Source organism: Ambystoma mexicanum, chromosome 6q (assembly GCF_040938575.1).
Source record: "Ambystoma mexicanum isolate Mex_15411 chromosome 6q, UKY_AmexF1_1, whole genome shotgun sequence".
Lineage (NCBI taxonomy): Eukaryota > Metazoa > Chordata > Amphibia > Caudata > Ambystomatidae > Ambystoma > Ambystoma mexicanum.
In genome coordinates, this window is record NC_090937.1 from 198,572,872 (window position 1) to 198,592,907 (window position 20,036).

At 52.6% G+C, this 20,036-nt stretch overlaps 1 protein-coding gene across 2 annotated transcripts in view; it reads left to right on the forward strand.

Moving 5' to 3' along the window:
- HSDL2 (hydroxysteroid dehydrogenase like 2) overlaps positions 1-20,036 on the forward strand; it is a 732,267-nt gene that overhangs the window by 571,703 nt on the left and 140,528 nt on the right. For both annotated transcript variants that reach the window (XM_069630633.1, XM_069630634.1), the window contains exon 9: positions 13,939-14,085. In XM_069630633.1, coding sequence (XP_069486734.1) covers positions 13,939-14,085 — 147 coding nt within the window. The remainder of the gene's footprint in view (positions 1-13,938; positions 14,086-20,036) is intronic.

The window sequence follows — 20,036 nt, forward strand, 5'->3', positions numbered from 1 at the left end:
CACGGCACCTAAAAGACACAGAAAAAGAACTCAGTTCAATACAAATACATCATCTAAGAAGGAAAGGAACGAAGTTAGCGAACTGTTCAAAGACTCATTATACTTACCAGTCGGACTCTCGCCAGTGAAGTAACTAGGCACCAACGAGCCTGCATCAATCAACGTGCCCCTGCACTGAAAGCACGACGGAGAGCACACCATCCAAGAAAACAAGGTGAGCTGTGGATCAAAGGGAAGGGTTGGACCCAGGAGAGGAAGGGGTTCAAGCCCACAGAGACAATAGGGTGCTAAACTCTAACAATCCTGTGTTTCAGGACCAGTCACAGTCGAATAGCCTCCAGGCAAGGGTTCGAGGTCGTAAGCGGCCAGGACCGGCTGAGTGACATCCCCGTGGATACCAGGTGAGCGTTACAGGGATGGCCAGTCAAAGGGGCCAACGCAAGCTCCCTCGTGGTGGATGAGGTAGGGGTGCCAAATCCGCTCAGGCAGCTGCCTCTTTGCCATCAGGCACTGCAGCTGCTAAACAGCTCCGAGGCCAGGTCTTGTTGTTCTCTGGTGGGAGGCAGGCTATCAAAGCATCTTGAAGACTGGTGAGCCATTACTTCAGATGCGTGGGCTCTGGATACAATCACCCACGATGACTGACTCCCTTTTCTAGAACAGCCTCATGACAGTCTACCGGGGAAACAGTCTTTGAAGATTCCAGATCTGCTGTTTGTGCAGGAGATTTTAGCCCTGTTGTAGAAAGGAGTTATAGAACCAGTGCCTGTGGAGGAGCGGAACAAGGGTTGGTATTACCCTTATTTTTTGATACACAAGAAAGACGGGGGACTGAGACCCATCTTGGACTTACGATACTTGAACAAGTTCCTCGGGAAGGACAAGTTCAAGATGGTCACTCTTTCTCAGATCCTTCAGGCCCTCCAACTTCAGGATTGGTTGGTGTCATTGGACCTGCAGGATGCTTATTTTCATGTGCTGATCCATCTCCAGCACAGGAAATACCTCAGGTTCGCAGTTGGTGGATCCCACTATCAGTTTCGGGTCCTGCCATTCAGGCTCACCTCCGCCCGAGGGTTTTCACCAAGCTCATGGTGGTGGAGGCAGCGCATCTCAGGAGAGGGGGGAATTCACGTCTACCCCTACCTGGACGATTGGCTGATCAGGGCGCGTTCTCCCAAACAAGCGTTGGATCACCTCAACGTCACCTGCCATTCCCTTCACAAGTTGGGCTTCTCCCTCAACTTCCAGAAGTCACATATGACACCATCCCAAAAGCTCCAGTACATAGAGGCAGTTTTGGACACGTCCTTGGGGATGTGCTCGACACCCAAGGTGAGGGCTCATCACATTCTTCAGATGGTCTAAAAATTTCAACAAGCACAGAGTCTTCCGGCTTTCGAATTCTTAAGGATTCTTGGCCTCATGGCATCCTGCATTTTTCAGGTGCCAGAGGCCCGCTTGAGAATGAAGTCCCTTCAGTGGACTCTACGGACTCAATGGTCGCCGTTCTCGGGCAGGATGTCGGATCTCCTTCATGTTCTGCTCTGTCTTGCAGGACCTTCTGTGGTGGGCCGACGAGAAGAATCTCATGAAAGGGGAGCCTTTTTGGCAACCATGGCCGGATGTCACAGTGGTGACAGACTCTTCCCTGACAGGGTGGGGAACTCATGCCGACGATCTGTCCATCAGCGGTCGTTGGTCTCCATAGGAGTCCAAACTTCACATCAATCTTTTGGAGCTGAGAGTCATCAGACTAGCGCTGAAGGCTTTCCTGCCGTCTGTACGGGGGAAGAATGTCCTGATATTGACAGACAGCACGGTGGCAATGCATTACCTCAACAAGAGAGGAGGTGTAAGGGTCACTGCCCCTGTGCAAGGAGGCAATGCAGCTCTGGTTCTGGGTGATAAGCAAGGGAATGTCCCTATCGGCTCTTCATCTAGCCGGCAAGGAGAATATGGTGACGGACGCTCTGAGCAGGCAAAGCACAGTCTTCCACGAGTGGGAGCTAGCTCAGGTAGTCCTTCAGGAGATCTTCGCCCTTTGGGGAACCCCACAGGTGGACCTGTTCGCAATCGGTGCCAACCGGAAGTGCGAAAGGTACTGCTTGAGGGAATTTCCTCAGAGAGGAGCTCTAGGAGACGCGTTCGTTGTGGAGTGGCTCTTCCCGCTACTGTATTCGTTTCCTCCAATTCCCGTCATCCCTCAATTTTTCAGGAGGGTTGAGGAGGCTCGGGACCCGCATGATCCTCATTACCCCAGATTGAGCCAGGAGAGCGTGGTACCCAGACCTTCTAGACATGTCCAACTGTCCTCCAATGCGTCTGCCCCTCAGAGAGGACCTTCTCTACCTTCACGCATGGTTTCTGAGAGGTTGAGATATAGCGATTGGGACCTTCCGGATGACGTAATGGAGGTGTTGCTTTTGGCTAGGCGGCTGGAAACAAAGTCCCTGTACTGTTGTCGTAAGTTTTGCGACTGGTGCAGAGGTAGGAAAGTGGATCCTTTTCAGTGCTCGATTCTGGAGGTTCTTTTTCTTGCTTTCCTTGGCCCACCGGAGTCTGCAGGTGGGCACCATTAAAGGTTACTTGGCAACGCCGTCTATCTTTAATCGCTCTTCAGAGGAATGCTCGTATTTAAAAATTCCTCTGATCACTCTGTTTTTGAAAGGGCTCACTAATGTGTTCCCGCTGTCGCCATTTCAGGTGCCGATTTGGGACCTTTATTTGGTTTTAAAATTTCTGATGGGTGCTCCATTTGAACATTTGCACTCTTGCCCTTTGAGGTTGTTGACATTTAAAACAGTTTTCTTAGTTGCAGTCACATCTCTATAAGAGTGAGCGAGTTGCAGGCACTTTCTTCTAAGCCACCCTTTACTTTGTTTCACAAGGACAGGGTCGTACTGGGAGTTCGTCTGTCCTTTTTGCCCATGGTTGTGTCAGAATTTCATTTGAGTCAGAAGGTGGTACTCCCTGCTTTCTACCCTCCTCCTCATCCTAGTAAGGAAGAGGAACGACTCCATAGGTTGGATCCTAGGAGAGCTTTGAGCTTTTATCTGTCTAGGATGGCCGAGCTCAGAGTGGACGACCAGTTCTTTGTGTGGTGTACTGGACACTGTTTGGGACAGGCTGTTTCTAAACGGACCCTGTCTAGGTGGATTATCCTCACTATTTCGGAATGCTACTGGTTGGCTGGGAAAGGACCCTCCTGAGGGTTTGCGGGCTCATTCCACCAGGGGCAATTCTACTTTGACAGCACTCCAGAGTGGTGTGCCGGTTAAAAATATCTGTGACGCTGTACTCTGCCATTTAAATTGGGTTTGTCTAAATTATTTTCCCTCCTCCACTCATGTTTACTGCTTTCGGAGTCTGTCATAGATGAGGAATACGTTGGAGGAACACCATCCATTCGAAGAACAAAATGCTTACCAAACTGGTAATGTTCTTTCGACTGGATGTTCCTCCAACGTATTCCTCATCGCCCTCCCAGCCTACCCCTCTCAAGAATTTCCCATGCCATTACAGCTTACGTCCTGCAAGGCTAAGTGCAGTTGATTTAGTGCTCTAGACATGTGTGCCACATGTTGTGAGGGGAAAGAAATATGAACTGAGGCTACGGGCGCCGTGCGTACTACTTAGAACATCTGATGACGTCACCCTCGACGGGGGCCTTCAAGGGACATCGATCCAACACCATCGACGCAAGGGCGCCCTCTGCCGAAAACATTCCGAAGCAGCACAGCTGTGGACATTACATGTCATAGATGAGAATACGTTGGAGGAACATCCAGTCGAAAGAACGTTACAAGTTTGGTAAGTAACTTGTTCTTCTGCTGATCTGTAAAATGTCCTGCAGAAGCAAGTTAATTCAAAAGCTTTGAAACTTTTCCTGAGCCCCAAGCTCGAGTGGTTCAAACATATCAATCTATCTGTCAAGCAAGCATGTACTCAGGGAAGATACGAAGTTGCCATTTTAACAGCAATTATTTATTACTTCTCCTTCAGGAGAGTTGGGTAGATGCTCAAAGGATTTACCAGCTGCAGATCCACATGCTTGCAAAGCAGAGGCGCTGTATCCTTCCCAGGCAATATTAAGCCCTCGAAAAGGGCAAATGGATTCCAAGATGGCGGCCAGGCCAGATAAAGGCTTGGACTGGTCCCTGAACCCAGGTGAAACCAACAGCAGCAGTCAATCTGAGCCCTGTCCCAACCTTAGAACACAGGTCGTGACACTGAGAGCTCGATCTAGGGGTGCGAACACAGCACTATAGGAACCAGAGACCCCAGTCAGTCATCCTGGGTTATTGGAACAAGAGGATGCTTGTGAACATCGAATTGAGGATAGCAGGGGTGGGATAGGCAGAGCAGTTGGAGATGGCTGTCCGGGAAGAAGTTGGTTAGTGACTGTTTGCAGGAGTTGGCGACAGGTGGTATTATCGAGGGCGTGGCAAAAACAGATGGCCGATGTAGTTTATTGGATCAGCGTGCAACAGGAAGCAGAGGTGGCATTTTGGAGACAATGGTAACTGGTGGTATATTGGAGGTAGTGTTATAATCTGGTGCAAAGGGTGGTATTTTGGAAGATGTGGCAAAAGCAGGCAGAAAAGGCAGTATCCTGGAGGAGGGGGGGCAACAGGTGGTAGATGGTTTAGGGAAAAGGGGTATTCCTGAGAAAGTGGTAAGACCTTTTGGTACATGTGATACTCTTGAAGCAAGCTTGACTCCTAGATGCATATTAGGTATTCAAAAGGAGTTTGAGCTGGAACTAGGAGATGAGATACTGTAGAAGAGGTGGTGGTATCAATAGAAGTTGAAAGCATAATTTGAGCAGAGGTAGCAGCAACAAGAGGGAAGAAAGAAGAAGAAAATAGTCCTCCTATGAAGGTTCTGCTGGGCTAGTACTCCTACGTCCCGTCCCTTTTCCTCCATACTGCCAGGGCGTCCCTCACTAGGGACGAGAGACAGAACCTTTTTCACCAGAAAAAACCTTCGTGTTTCAATTTAGAGACACTCAGGGGTGCGGTCCTAGGAGCATGCCCTCCCCGGACTCTGCCCACCAGCGCCACTTCTCAGCCCCATTTTCTGCGTCGACAGGAATGGGCCGATTTCACCAGTGCTCCTGGGTTTGGCTTCGGCTTTGTAATACCACGCGCTCTTCCGCTGATACTTTCTTCTGTCTTTTTGTCTTTTTTTTATCAATCATGTACCATGTACCCTGTCCGCTGGCGCCACGCTCCCGCTAACCCCCCCCCCTTCCCGACGCATTTCGATGTCGGCGGGCTTTAGCAGGTGTCCAGCCTGCAAAGAGCTCTTCCCTACAACTGACCCCCATGCTCTTTGCCTCCGCTGCCTTGGCCCCGACCATGGCTGGGAAGGTTGTACCGCGTGCAATACACTTAAACCACGCGCTCTGAAGAACAGGTTAGCTCGGTGGAGGGAGCTCTTCGAGAAGTTGCCTCCAGAGGACTTGAAGGACTTCGTCAGACACAAGCCAAGGCCCAAGGTAGGGCTGCTTTTTTCATTCGCACCGCGCAAAGGCAACTCCTTCCCAAGGAAATGCCCGAACAGGAGGGACCTTCCAGATTCTCGCACCAGCACTGGTACCAAGGCTATTTTAGCTACCAGCCGCCAGGCCCAGGGGTCAGTAGATCCTTCTAGAGACAGTGCTGAGGGGATTTCAAGGTTCTTTTACCGGGTGTACACTCAAGGGGCTATGCCCTAGTACCGGGCACATGTCCGAGGGGGTGCCTGTGCTCAGCACTACCGGCGATACTGCCGAGGGCAACATGCCTTCCAGGCCCCGTTGTGAGGTGCAGTGTAGGTCTCATGCTCCACAGTCAAGAGTCCTGGAGGTCAAAATATTTGCCAAACTACTTGCTAACCGCTTAGCCCCGTACATGTCCCACATTATCCATCCGGATCAAGCTGGCTTCGTCCCCGGCAGGTCCACTTCCCTGAATTTGAGGAGACTTTTCATTGTAATCAGCAGGATTGACCCTGCCACTCAGGCAGTGGCGGCTGCATTGGACATACAAAAAGCATTTGACTCAGTCTCATGGAGATACCTGTGGTGTGTTCTTGAGAAATCTAACTTCGGTCCTAACTTCTGCACCTGGATAAAGCTCCTTTATACCGCCCCGTCGGCCAAAGTCCGCACAGAAGATAGGTGCTCTTCCCCCTTTCAGATATTTAGAGGAACACGCCAGGGATGCCCCTTTTCCCCGCTTATCTTTGCTATTGCCATGGAGCCCTTTGCTGACATGATTAGACAATCGCACTCGCACAGGGGGTTCCGCACATCTGGCCAGACCGACATAATCTCCCTCTACGCTGACGATACCCTGCTGTATGTTCGATCCCCTGTAGTCAACCTTTTGCCTATACTGACGGATGTGGCTCGTTTTGGTGACATATCCGGTCTGAGGGTTAACTGTTCTAAATCTGTATTGTTTCCACTCAGACTCCACACAGGCCCCCCCCCCCCCTGAGCTACATGGGTTCAACTGGTGTCCTAATAGCTTCACCTACTATGGCACTCCGGGGCTGTCCGTCTCAAATTTTCCACACTATCCGCCCCTAAGGCGTTGGGCGGTTTCAGCGCACCCGATTTTGTCAGATACTGGGTGGTGGCCCAATCACAGTTTGCTGCATTTTGGTTCAATACTGTTGATCCCCCCCCCCCCCCCACATGTTCGCCTCGAGAAGCTGACTGTCTGTGACCATGTGATCGGCTCCCTGGTCCTCCAAACGATCCCCCCTGATTTGAACTCTGCGAATCCAGTGGCCAGCACATCCCTGGCCTTGTCCAAATTCTGGTCCATGGTTGACACTCCCTGTCCGTTCCACGGGGATCTCCCACTGTGGAACTTCCTGCCCGATGTTCCGCACGTTCCACTTTCAGTGGTCACCCGCTGGGCCACTGCAGGCTTCTTGACTCTGCGTGATGCCTTTGAGCAGGGGAACTTTATAGAATGGTCTGACCTTCCTCCCTCACTTAGGCGCCGAACCTCGGTGTGGCTACAGTACTCGTCACTCCGCGGACATCTTAAGGCCAGATACTCAGACTTCCCTGCCTTGCCCCCTGATGAACCGATAGTGGAGGAGCTCTGCTCCTATCTTTCCTTCAGAGGCAAAGTGTCGAGGCTTTACTCCTTACTACAGTCCAGAGCGGCCCCCCACTTCACCGAGCTGCGGCGCAAATGGGAGAGGGATCTTGGCTCTGAGATCACTGATGAGAGGTGGGCTCGGATGTGCGCCCGTACCCACGAGGTCTCCTACAATACTAAATTTAAACTCATCCAGTTCAAAATCCTGCACAGGTATCATTATACACCTATGAGACTTCATCGTATGTCCGATGCTAACACCCCCCTCTTGTCCCAGGTGTGGCACAGACCAAGCTACCTACATACACATGTTGTGGCTCTGTCCCCGATATCCCAATTTTGGCTAGACATTTGCTCTACATTGTCTGACATTCTGGAACACCCGATAACCCCTACCCCACTGCATTGCTTTTTCCATGACTTCCCTCAGTTACCTCGAGACTCTAAGAAACTGGCAGGTCTCTGCATGCTGCTGGCAGTCCGCTGTATATTACTATGTTGGCTCCACCCTAGAGCGCCCACCTATACACAATGGCTTAGATCGGTCACATGGGCTCACGACACTGAGCAGTCCTGGAGTGCGATGCAATGTTCCCGCTCCAGGCCGAGGGATGTCTGGCCGAGATTTCGAGACTATATCTCTGCCCTGGCTTCACCATCAACTTCCGCCTCTGCTTCCCCAGGTGGTTCCCCATAGTGGATGTCCTGGTAAAATGTATGTATTAATAAGTTGTATTCTCCATTCTCCCAATACGTCATATTTTGTTTCATTTTGTATTGCCTAAAATTCTCATTGCTTGCTTTCTGCGCTGGTGCCATGTGGCTCCCTCTGTTTTCTTTGTTGTGCTGTCAAGTTAATTAAAAAAAGAATTAAAAAAAAAAAATAAAGAGTCCTGGAGGAGGCTGGACCCAGTGAGTCAAGCACCACGATTTTGGCACGCAGCTCGACAAGATGGCCTCTGCGCCAGACAAAATGGCTGCTCGTCCCATACCGCCCATTGGAGTGGAGCAGGTGGGAGAACGAGTTACAAAGGTGTCAACCAGGTATGTGGCCTGCAGCTTATCCATCAACACTTGCTGGACAGTACGCACCAGCCCCAGGAGCAGCACGCTACCCGTCAACATCACCTGCCACCCCACCCCACCGGCCTGTTTTTCAAAAGGTTCCTCATTCTTATGAGATGACCTTATATGGGGGCCATCCTTCAGGATGTGATCCGGGACATGCTTTCTCCGGCCCCTTTCCCCCACCTGTGCCTATAGTTCTTCCTCCTATGGCTCCAAGGCTGCAGGCCCCAGTGCAGCCCCTGCTGCCCTTGCCGGCTCCTCCAATTCTGGCTCCCCTGCCTCCCACAGTTCAGGCAGTTCCACACCTACCTCCCCAGCAGCCACCAGCTCCGGCTTCCACACCAGAGGCTTGGGCGCCCAGCACTCCTCCACCCGCTCCGGTCCTTCTGGTGGACACTGACGAGGAGGAGGATCCTGACACGGCGTCTTCAGCCAAGGCCTTCCAAGAATGACTCGCAGGTTTGGCAGAGTATTTGGGGCTTCCTCAACCCGAGGTCGAACAACCGGATTCAGGGGTCCTGGCCGAGGTCCGTACTCTACGCCCTGTGGCTAGAACGAGGATCCCAATGCAGAAGGACGTTGTCGCCTTGGCCAAAAAGGGATGGCTTAAGCCCCATTCGGCCCAGCCTGTCAACCTGTGCCTTGACGCCAGCTATAGGCAAATGGAGGGGGATACACTCTTGCTGTCGGCACACCCTCAACCGCACTCTTCGGTGATTTCTGCTGCGTCACTCTACGCCAAGCCTCGGTTGTCCTCGACCACCTTGTCCTCTGCCCTTCTAGGCAAGGAGGAGAAGATCTTCGAGGCTTACAGAAAGAAGCTTGATTCCAACGCCTCGTTGCACCTTCGTCAATCCAACGCAGATGCCATGCTGGCAGCCGTTAACAAGAGGCTTTGGCAGGAAATAGCCGACTTTCTTACAGAACTTCCGGTGCAGAGCCAGGCACGTTTCAAGGTGGGGCTGGCAGAGGCTAAACTTACGGCCCAGGAGGACATGGAATCCACCGTGGTCCACATTGACACCTCTGGCCGGGCTATATGCATCGCCACGGACATGAGAAGGACTGCCTGGCTATAGGCTACCAAATTCAACCCAGACGTCCAGGAATGCATATTGGACCTTCCATTCCAGGGTGGTGACCTCTTTCACTCCAGCATCGATGAGGAGCTAGATAAAAAGTAAAACAGTTCCCAAACTGCTAAGTCTTTATCCTTACGAAGGCCACGCCCAAGGCGTACACCCAGTCGCATCAACGCTCTGATAAGGGGCAGGCGTTCGGCGGCTTCCGGGGCTTCCAAGAACAGAGGTCTAGACAACGGAGCAAGAGCTTCTTTTAGTTCCCATGCTCCGCCCCAGCCTCAGAGGGAAAGGAGGCATGACGCACCCCTTTGGGTCCACGTGTCTCCGGTGGGGGGCAGGCTTGCCCTTCACGCACAGTTTTGGCATCGGAGGTTCGCTGACCCCTGGATCTTATCTGTAGTGTCCACGGGGTACCGTCTAGCGATTCCGCCCTCCTCTTCCACAGATTGGGACTGCAACTATGTTGGCGGAAATTCGGTCGCTCGTCGAGATCCAGGCAGTGGAAGAAGTCCCGACCTCCCAGCGAGGCTTGGGCTTCTACTCCAGGATTTACACCATACAAAAGAAGAACCAGGCTGGCCTGAGAGTTGTGTTGAACCTCTCCACCCTCAACCTCTCCCTCCCTCTTCAAAAATTCAAGATGGTTACGCCAGCACTCATAGCGGAGACACTGTGCAGGGGAGACTGGATGTGCTCCCTGGATCTGAAGGACGCTTATCTACACTTCCCTATTTGGCAGCCCCATCGCTCCTTTCTGCGGTTCGGGATCATGGGCTCCCTTTTCCAGTACAAGGTCCTACCTTTTGGCCTCAACTCAGTCCCCAGGGTATTTACAAGACTGATGAATGCAGTGGCAACCCTCCTCAGGGTCCAGGGCCACCATGCCTATCCGTACCTGGACGACTGGCTCATCAGGGCGAGATCCCCAGAGGCGGTTCATCACACATCCTCCGCTCTTATGATCACACTCCATGAGCTGGGATTTTCTATCAACCTCAAGAAGTCTCAACTGCAGCATACACAGAGCCTGACCTTTCTGGACCTCATATGGGACACAAGCTCCGAGAGAGTTTTCCCCTCGGAGGACAAGATCTAAGCCATCAAGGGGGACACAAGTCACTTCCTTAGCCAGGAAGTGACCTCGGTTTGGTGGTACCAGCATCTATTGGGTATCATGGCAGCGGTCCTACTGGCCGTACCACACACAAGACTCAAGATCAGGAGATTACAGCTGCACTTCGCAGCCTCATGGAATCGGGAGTGGGGCTCCCAAGCGGAACTAGTCTGCATTCCTCCTTCTCTCCACCCGGACCTCACATGGTGGTCCAGGGACTGCAACCTGAGGACGGGCAAGACCTTCTGGCTTCCGGACCCTCATGTCACCATCACCACAAATTCCTCCTTGGAAGGCTGGGGGGCCACTCTGGACAGCCACAGTGTCCATGGAGTCTGGTCCATTCAGGAACAGGAGTCTCGCATCAACTGCTGGAGCTGAAAGCCATCTGGCTAGCTCTCAAAGCTTTCCTCCAGCTCATTGGGGGGGCAAGGTCGTCCTCATTCAAACGTACAATTCCACCGGCATGTACTATGTGAGCAAGCAGGGTAGCACCAGGTCCCCTCTGCTGTACAGACTAGGGGTCAACATGTGGGAATGGGCCCTGGAGAACAACATCTACCTGATTGCCATACACCTCCCGGGCGAGGCCAACCTGGAAACGGACAAGCTGAGCAGACGTTGAGCAGACGATTATGAATGGCAATTAAATGATCAGGTACTGCTGTGGATCTTCAGCACATGGGGTCATCCTCAAGTGGATCTCTTCGCCTCATGGGCCAACAAGAAGTGTCAGCGGTTTATGTCCTGGCAGGGCCCTGGCACCCTGGGTGACGCATTCCAGATACATTGGGACGGCATGGCAGTGTATGCATTCCCTCCCATACCCCTGGTCCACAGCAGTGTGATCTGCAAGATAAGAGAATCATGTAACCTCTGCGTCATCCTGATAGCTCTGTGGTGGCCGGCCACACCATGGTTCTCGGAGCTCCTCAGCCTCTCACAGGTCACCCATTCACCTGCTGCTAGGTCCAGCTCACCTTCTCTCTCAGCAGGGAGGCAGGGGCATCCACCCCGCTCCACAGAAATTCGCCCATGCAGCGTGGTTCCTGAACAGGTCACACAAACAAAACACCCTACCCTTTTGCAGGCCAACATGGACATCATTCTGGGCGCTAGGAGCAAGGCTTCTAGGAGCCAGTAAAAGAGTAAATGGACTAGGTTCTGCCACTGGGCAGACTCTAAGGAGCTCGACCCCCTTACTTGCACATTGGACGATGTGCTCTCCTTCTCTGCAAACCTTGCTCACTCAGGGGTGCAAATTGACACTTGCTGCACCTACTTGGCAGCCATCGGTGCCTACACGAATTCGGAAGAGGTCTTTTCCTCCTCCAACCCAGTAGTGAGACGACATCTGGCGGCTCTTACCAGGCTCTACCCGCTCATCAAGAAACCACCCTGTGTGGGATCTCAATGTAGTGTTGGGCGCCCTGGCGAGATCCAGGCACTGGTGGCTTCAGAACCCTACACTACTTTTCACAAAGATAAGGTGGAACGCACCCTGCGTTCATACCTAAGGTAATCTCTTCTTTCCATCTAAATGAGGAGATAGTGTTGCCTACGTTTTACGCTGATCCTAAGGACGATGCTCAAAGGGTTTTGCACTGTCTGGATGTCAGAAGCGCTCTGAAATTCTATCTGGACAGGATCAAGAGCTTCCACAAGTCAGACGCTCTATTTGTCACCTTCGGGGGGTGGGGGGGGTCCAGGCCCGGCTACCAGGCATCCAGGGCCTCTATAGCAAGGTGGATGGTTTCAGCCATCAAGGATGCCTATGAGGGGCAGCACAAACCACTTCCAGCTAACATGCATGCCCACGCTGTCAGATCCAAGGCCACGGCCGTCTCATTCCAGAGACCGGTCCTGTGTCAGGTCATCAGCAGGGTGGCCACCTGGGCCACCCCTTCAGCTTACTGCAAGCACTACTGTTTGGACACTGGCTCTAAGTCCGTGGTTTTCAGACTGGTGGTTCTGAGGAACTTGTTTTCTTAAAGAGGGTCACCTCTCCACCCTGGGGCTACATTCAGTTGTAATCGCCCATGCAGTATGGAAGAAAGGGGGCGGGACGTAGGAGTAATTAATAGTTACTCACTGTAGTGACTAACGTACAGTCCATAGTCCCATTTCCTCCATACGTCCCACCATCCTCCCCCTAATAATACTAGTGTCATTAGGCAATGTTAATATTGTCGATGCGTCAATGGGGACTGAGTGGCGCCGGTGGGCGGAGTGAGGAGACCGCATGCTCCCAGGGCTGCACCCCAGCGTGCCTCTAAATTTAAAAGGGAAGGTGTCTTTCTGGTGAAAAAGGTTCAGTCTCTCGTCCCTAGCGAGGGACGCCCATGCAGTATGGAGGAAAGGGGACTATGGACTAGGAGTAAGTTAGTCACTACGGTGAGTAACTATTAATTTTTTTCCCATGCAGGATCCGAAGGTGGCAAGAGAAATGAGAACAATACAGTAAAGATCATGTCAGGCATCTGGTGGGGGGAATGCTGGCCAGGGTATGTCTGTTGGAGTATGTGACCCCAAAATCCCACAAGTAGCTAGCACAGGAAGTTAAGCTTCAGAAGCTTAAAACCCACAATGCAGTGGTGAACTCCGTAGGAATGACAACACTTCTTTTGTGGTCATTGATGTTTCTTGGGCAACAGGTAGGGGCATTACAAGCCAGCATTAGGGAAGCACACCATCCTGATATTAGAGGCCCAATTTAATTTCGAGTTGATCCATCCTGTATATTTAAGGTCACTAAAACCCTTTAAAACTGAGCAATCTGGTCTTTGTGTATGTTTTGGTCTTTGTAGCTTTATAATGGTGTTAAGAGCCACAGCTTGTCTTCCCTCCACATTTTTCACAAGTGAATGTTACCTAAGCCTTATTGGAAAAAATCAAGAATGATATATTTTAAAATGGTGGACTGTTAGGCTAGTTACAGTTTACAGAAATTGGGTTTTTGTTAGTGTTATATCCGTCCTATTGTCCACTGTAAGGGCACTTTGATGTGTGACACATTGGGACAATATGATGGTTGAGTTTTACCAGTCCTTAGCATTTTGTAGCAAAGCGTGTTTCAATAAAATAGTCGTGTTTTTGTTCTACTTTTGGAAACTGCTTTGTAGACAACTACAATCTCTATGTAGCTTTAGGATGACTGATTGGTGACAAAAGATGTAAAACAAAGTTTTAAAAAGTCATAGCGGTTAAATTGAAAACAGCAGGGTCTTAAAGGTTGGTCCGGCATGACTCTCTGCATTAATGGAGAAATGTTTCTGCTGTTGAATGTGGTTCTAGAGACCAGAGTCCTTCCATGAAAGAGAACCACAAGATATTAGACTTATGGCCTCAAGATTAACATTGGTGACAACAAATTCACAGCTGATTGGTGGAGAAAAAAAAGTAAGTTAATGTGATCAAGCCAAATGCAGATATTGAATCCGTAGGTCTGAGAAAGCAAGTTTTGCAATGAAGATGGCAGATTGGACGAGTATGGCAGTAGGATCTGTTGTCTGTAATTTTGATGTAGGAATGTTTTTTCCTTTAAAAAAGAAGGTTCCTTCTTTAACAGGTGGTTCTGCAGCATTCAAAGAAGGGAAGTCACAAGCTGCCGCCAAGTCTTCAGGACCTGTTGTTGAAACCTTCAACGTAATTCAAACATCCCTCAGCGAAGAGGTAGTAAAGTCCATCCAAGGCATTTATCAGTTTGAGCTCTCTGGTAAGTAGAATGGGCTTCTCTTTTTGTTTGGGTGCATATCACAGTTTTGTGCATGGAAAGAATCTTGAATGGGGGAGCATATCGAACTTTATTGTGCACTTTCCTTGAGGTTGAGTAAAGGGGAAGTTCTCTGAGGAAATGTATTGGCCCAATGGATCTGTCATGATTTTTCGAGCATATATCAATCCAAATTTGTTTTCAATGCATCTTACCTTTGATGTTCTGACATTTACATATGCGAAACTCAAGGGTTTGGAAACTGCCATCTTGTGATAATCTTATCCGTTGATCCATCACCCTTAGTTCAAGTGCCCTTGCGGCAGCAAATCGGATCACTGGCTACTCAAGTTGACTTTGACATGTTAAACAGATATGCTCCACCTCTTCTCATGATGTTGGTGCACAGCATAGCGAAACGTATCTTGTCATCAACAGCGTCCTCCTGTTAACTAACGCAATACCCAGAAGATCAAAGCACAGGCACCAGGCACACAGTAAATGTTTACTCTTTTCGCAAAAAGAAGAAAAGAACTTACACTTTTCAATAAATACTCAGTTGGGAATTTACCAAGTCGTTATATTTCTTAATTCACTGGGAAAAAAAAGTGCAATACATCAATTGAAACATTCAAACCTTTGGCGTACACAATCATTGAAAGAACACAATGTTTTAGTACAGACCATAGTTAGAATTTTTAGGTTGACTGTCACATTGCATGTAATCTTTCTGATTCCGTTCGATTACCAGTACTTCAATTGTGAAAGTCAAAGTTCTGTGGACTAAAATATAATTCAATTGTGTTCCATAATCTATTTTCTATCAAAGCACATGCTGTTCCGGTGGGGAGAAAAAAGTGTTACACATCGACAAGAAAATGTTGCTATCTGCATGTCTTCATTGAGTAAATGCGGGCATGTTGGTTTGGATGACGGGCACCGCAAATGGGCATACTTGGGCGGGTCGATCGTCCCAGTAGATACTGATCATTGTCCGTTCATGATGGCAAAATTCCAATTCTGGTGGAAGAACCCATTGACGGGCCATGACATCCCACATCTTGATGATGTTACTATGTAAATATGAGAAATGTAAAATATATTTTCTCCAGCATGGGGTCTGGCATGGATTCGCATGCTCATGAATATTCCCCGTCGTCAGGCTGGGAATCCTCGGTAAAGAAAAATCAGTATCAGTTTCGTTTCTGATCTGTCTTTCGTGGTAGTAACCAATCACTGATCTCTGCGTCATACTGACCACAGCCAATGACTGCCCCCTCCCTAAACCCCGCCTCTGGCAGCCATCTTCAGATTTTTACTGCACGTTCAAGTGTTGGGAGTCCTCGTGCTTAGCTCTCGAGCTTTTACTGCGTGTTTCGCGCTTTTTCAGGTGAATTTCTCATTTTGTTTCGGTTAATCGAGCCTCAAGCTCCACCGTTTCTACTCCCGTTAACGGCTACCCGTTGTGGGATTTTCCTACGCCCCTCAAGGGTGAAGATTTCGTCGAATCAACTTCTTGGAGGATTCCAGAAGATTTGCGGCCTACTTCGAGATGGCCCAGGACGCGAGTTTGTCACCCGGACCCAAGCTGTTTCGCAGCTGCCCTGGATGCGGGCTGCAGAATGTGTTTAAGGAGGACGAACATTCGCGATGCCTCTACTGTCTTCATGGGGACAAGACTCATGTAGAGAAGGACTGCCAGTTCTGCAAGAACTTGTCGGAGAAGAAAGGGTCCGAGCGGGCTTCTAAGTCCTGTGCGGGCTCCCCAGTGACAGGGGCCCAACACCAGGCCAAGCGCCGTGAGTCCGCTGGCTCCGGGAGCGCCGAAAGGTCAGGCTCTTCGGTCGCCAGGCAGGGCGCGCCTTCCCCGGCACCGTCAACCACGAGCCAGCGCTCCGGTTTGGGGAAGAGGAAGTCCGAGACCCTGGGTAAGCTTCGGGAGAAGCCCCGTCTGATCTCGGAAGAGGGGGAGCGAGGTGTCGCCCCTCCCCCTAAGGAGAAGGCCCGGGACGCACCTAAGGTGGTGAAGACCCCTACCCAGCAGGCAAAGGCCTCTATCGAGGCGATAGCGGCAACTCTGGCCAAGCCGGCAGAGACCCCGCCAGCGGAGACTGCCTCCGGGACTAGAGTTTCCCTGCCGCCAAGGAGGGAATCCTCTTTTCAGCCCATCGTCATGGCCACCATGATGGAAGAAGCGAGGGGGGGCACGGTAGCCTCCTCGAGCTCGGAGTCAGCCTCGGAGGAGGAACTGACCGAGGCCGTGAGGAATCTCGAAGTCCAATTCGAGAAGGTTCGATCCCGTAAGGAAGATCCTCTGGAGATAACCGAGGAAGACGACGATGGCGAGGAAGAGCAGCCTTCCCTTCCGGCGCAGCCGGAACCTAGGCCTCAGGATAGCTCGGCGGCCATTTTGTCTGCGATCCAGTCCTTATGCTCTGAGATAAGGATGAGATTACCACGGCCCAGGCCGGAGGACCCGCAACCTGGCCCGTCGGGAAGTCTTCCGAACAAACGACGGAGGACCCAACCCTCTCCTCCACTCGCCCCCGTAAGGCCTACAGTTCCCTCCTCATCCTCCCACGAGTCGGGAGATTACGGTGCGATGGGCTCGACGACGGGTTCTGAGGGCGACGGAACGGGTCTCCCATCGCACGGGCCTCGCCGCCTGACGAGATTGGCTCATTCCACGCCATGATCGCCAGGGCGTCCGAATTGTTCCAGCTCTGCCCGGAGGAGCAGAAAAAGGAAGGTTTCCTCTATCAGCCCCGGGAGGCCAAGAGGAAGACTGTCATCGCGGTCCATGAGGGACCGTCGATCCCGTCTCGCCAGCTGGTTGGAGAAGGGCTCAATGGGTGAGAGGAGGGCCTGTCGGTTCTCAAGAACCCCTCCACGGCACCAGCCAAACGGGACCGGTACGAGAAGTACCGGGTCCCCGAAACCACTCCCCTGTGCCTCAGGGCCCAGCTAACGCCAGACTCGGTCGTCTCGGCGTCGGCGAAGAAGAAAGCGGCGGGGTCAGGAGCCTCGACGTCGAATTCCCTGCCGGACGGCGAGGGAAAGAAGTTGGACGCCATGGAGCGGCGGGTCATTTCATCGACGACGATCAAAGCGGCCAACGCCCTGGCGATCGTGGCCCGTTACGACAGAGAGCTCTGGTTTAGGCTGGCCCCCATATTGGACTTCCTACCGGACGACAAGAGGTCCAAGGCCCTGGAAATACTTCAAGAAGGCGAGGTGGCGTCGGACCACACCATAACGGTGGCAACCGATATTGCCGATACCGGGTTCCGCCAGCTGGGCAACGGTGTTTGCCTACGACGACGGGGTTGGCTCCGGGCGACCGACTTCCGTCAGGACGTCCAGACCAGGGTGTTGGACATGCCGTTCGACGGCAGCAGCTTGTTCGGGAAGGCGGTGGACGAATCCCTCCAAGCCATAAAGACGGACACGGAAACGGCCCGCGCCCTAGGAGCCCTTCAGCAACGACGGCCCTTTCGGAGCTTCGGAGGCAGACAGGGTGCCTCCAAGGGATCCAGTGGTGGCTCGTCGTCCTACCACCAGGCGGCACGCTCCTCGTCTCAGGAGGCCTACAGGGGTCGCGGCAAGCAGGGAGCGCCTCGCCGCCATCGGCAAGGTGGCCAGGGCGGCAAGGCCACCACCTCCATGCAGGACTGAACCGGCCGTGGCCTCGGGCCCCCACCGAAGCACCCCGGTGGGAGACCGGCTGACAAAGTTCGTCAGCGTGTGGAAGTCCATCTCCACCGACCGTTGGGTGCTGGATACCCTGGCAAGAGGACACACTATCGAATTCCTGAAGAAGTGCCCTCATGTTCCACCTGTGGTCAGGAAGGAAAATCACGTCCCGCAACTGCTGTTGGAAGTACGGGCGATGCTCAGGAAAGGCGCCATCGAGCTTGTCCCGAAGAGGCTCCGGGGTGTACTCAAGGTACTTCCTCGTCAGGAAGAAGACGGGCGGCTGGCGCCCCATCCTGGACCTTCGTCGTTTGAACAAATACATCAGGTCACAAAAGTTCAGGATGGTCACCCTCCAGCACCTGCTGGGACAGCTGGAGGAAGGCGACTTTCTATCGTCGTTGGACCTGGAGGATGCTTACTTCCACGTTCCCATCCTCAAAAGTCACTGAAAGTTCCTCAGGTTCATCGTCCAGGGACGCCACTACCAATTCAGAGCACTGCCGTTCGGATTGAAGTCGGCCCCCAGGGTCTTTACCAAGTCCCTAGCACCTGTGGCGGCGCGGCTGCGCCTGCAGGGGATTCACGTCTACCCCTACCTGGACGACTGGCTCATCCGCTCAAGGACGAGGGAACTCGCCGTCGAACACACTGCGAGGACCGTCCAGCTACTCACAGACCTGGGATTCGCCATAAATTACCCAAAGTCCCACCTTGTGCCGTCGCAGGTGGCCCTGTTTCTGGGAGCGAAGCTCGATACAGTGAGGCGCCTGGTGGCACCGTCGGAAGAACGGACGAAGACCATTCTAGGCAAAGTGCAGCGTCTGCTAGCCACGGACGTGGCCAGGGTGAGGTCCATCAAGTCCCTCCTGGGGATGATGTCCTCTTGCATCTACCTGGTGCGCCTCTGCAGACTACGGATGCGCCCTCTTCAAGAATTTCTCGATGCCCGTTGGATGCAGGCGACGGGCACCTTCGAAGACAGGGTCCCCCTCAACGAGGTGTTCCGGCGGGCGATTCTGTGGTGGGGCGTTCGAGCACACCTCACGGCGGGCAAGGACTTTCAGACGCCGGCGTACCAGGAGACGGTGACGACGGACGCCTCCCTGGAAGGCTGGGGCGCCCACACCGGAGATCTCCACGCAAGAGGCCTCTGGCTCCCGGAGGAGAGGCTCCTGCACATCAACGTCCTGGAACTCCGAGCCGTGTTCTGGGCTCTCAAATCGTTCCTCCCGTCGCTCAAGGGCAAGGTGGTGCGGATCTTCACGGACAACACCACGACAATGTTTTACATACGGAAGCAGCGAGGCACCAGATCCCCAGCCCTATCCAAGGAGGCACAGGATCTGTGGCAGTGGGCGGTCGCCCAGGGGATGTTACTGGTTCCCTTCCACCTGGCAGGAGAAAGAAACACCATCGCCGACTCGCTCAGCAGGGAGCTGCGCGCGTGTCACGAGTGGGAACTGCGCCAGGATCAGGTGGATCAACTCTTCCGACGATGGGGCAAACCTCAAATCGACCTGTTCGCAACAGCGACGAACTCGAAGTGCAAGAGGTTCGCCAGCAGGTTTCCCCAGCCGAGAAGCATGGGCGATGCGTTCTCGTTCCCTGGGATGGCCTATACCTGTATGCGTTCCCGCCGTTGCTGCTTCGACTCATCAACCAGCTCAAGAGGTCCCGGTGCAGGATGATCCTCGTCGCACCGGCGTGGCCGAGGCAGATCTGGTTCCCGGACCTTCTGGACTTGTCAACGTCCCCTCCCATCAAGCTGTCGGTGGACGCGGACCTTCTCTCCAGAGAAGGAGGCGCCATCTTCCACCACGACCCGGCGTCGCTGAACCTGCAGGCTTGGCTCCTGCAGCGCTAGAGTTTGGAGGCTACGATATACCGGCCGATTGCAGAGAGGTTCTTGCAAAGGCCAGGGCGTCCTCGACTCTCAAATGCTACGGTCATAAGTGGAAGAGGTTCTCTATCTGGTGCCGAGCACAGAAGATCAACCCCCTACGGATTACGGCCCCTCAAGTGCTGCCGTACCTGCTATCGCTGGCAAAGGCTGGGCTATCCAATGCCTCCATTAAGATTCATCTGGCGGCGATCTCCAGATATAACAGAACCACAGGACGGACGTCCCTGTGGTCCCATCGACTGGTAAAAGAGTTTATGAAAGGACTGTTCCGGTCGTTCCCGCTGGTGAATGTCCCGGCCCCGGCGTGGGAACTTAACGTGGTGCTGACCAGGCTCATGGGGCCCCCATTTGAGCC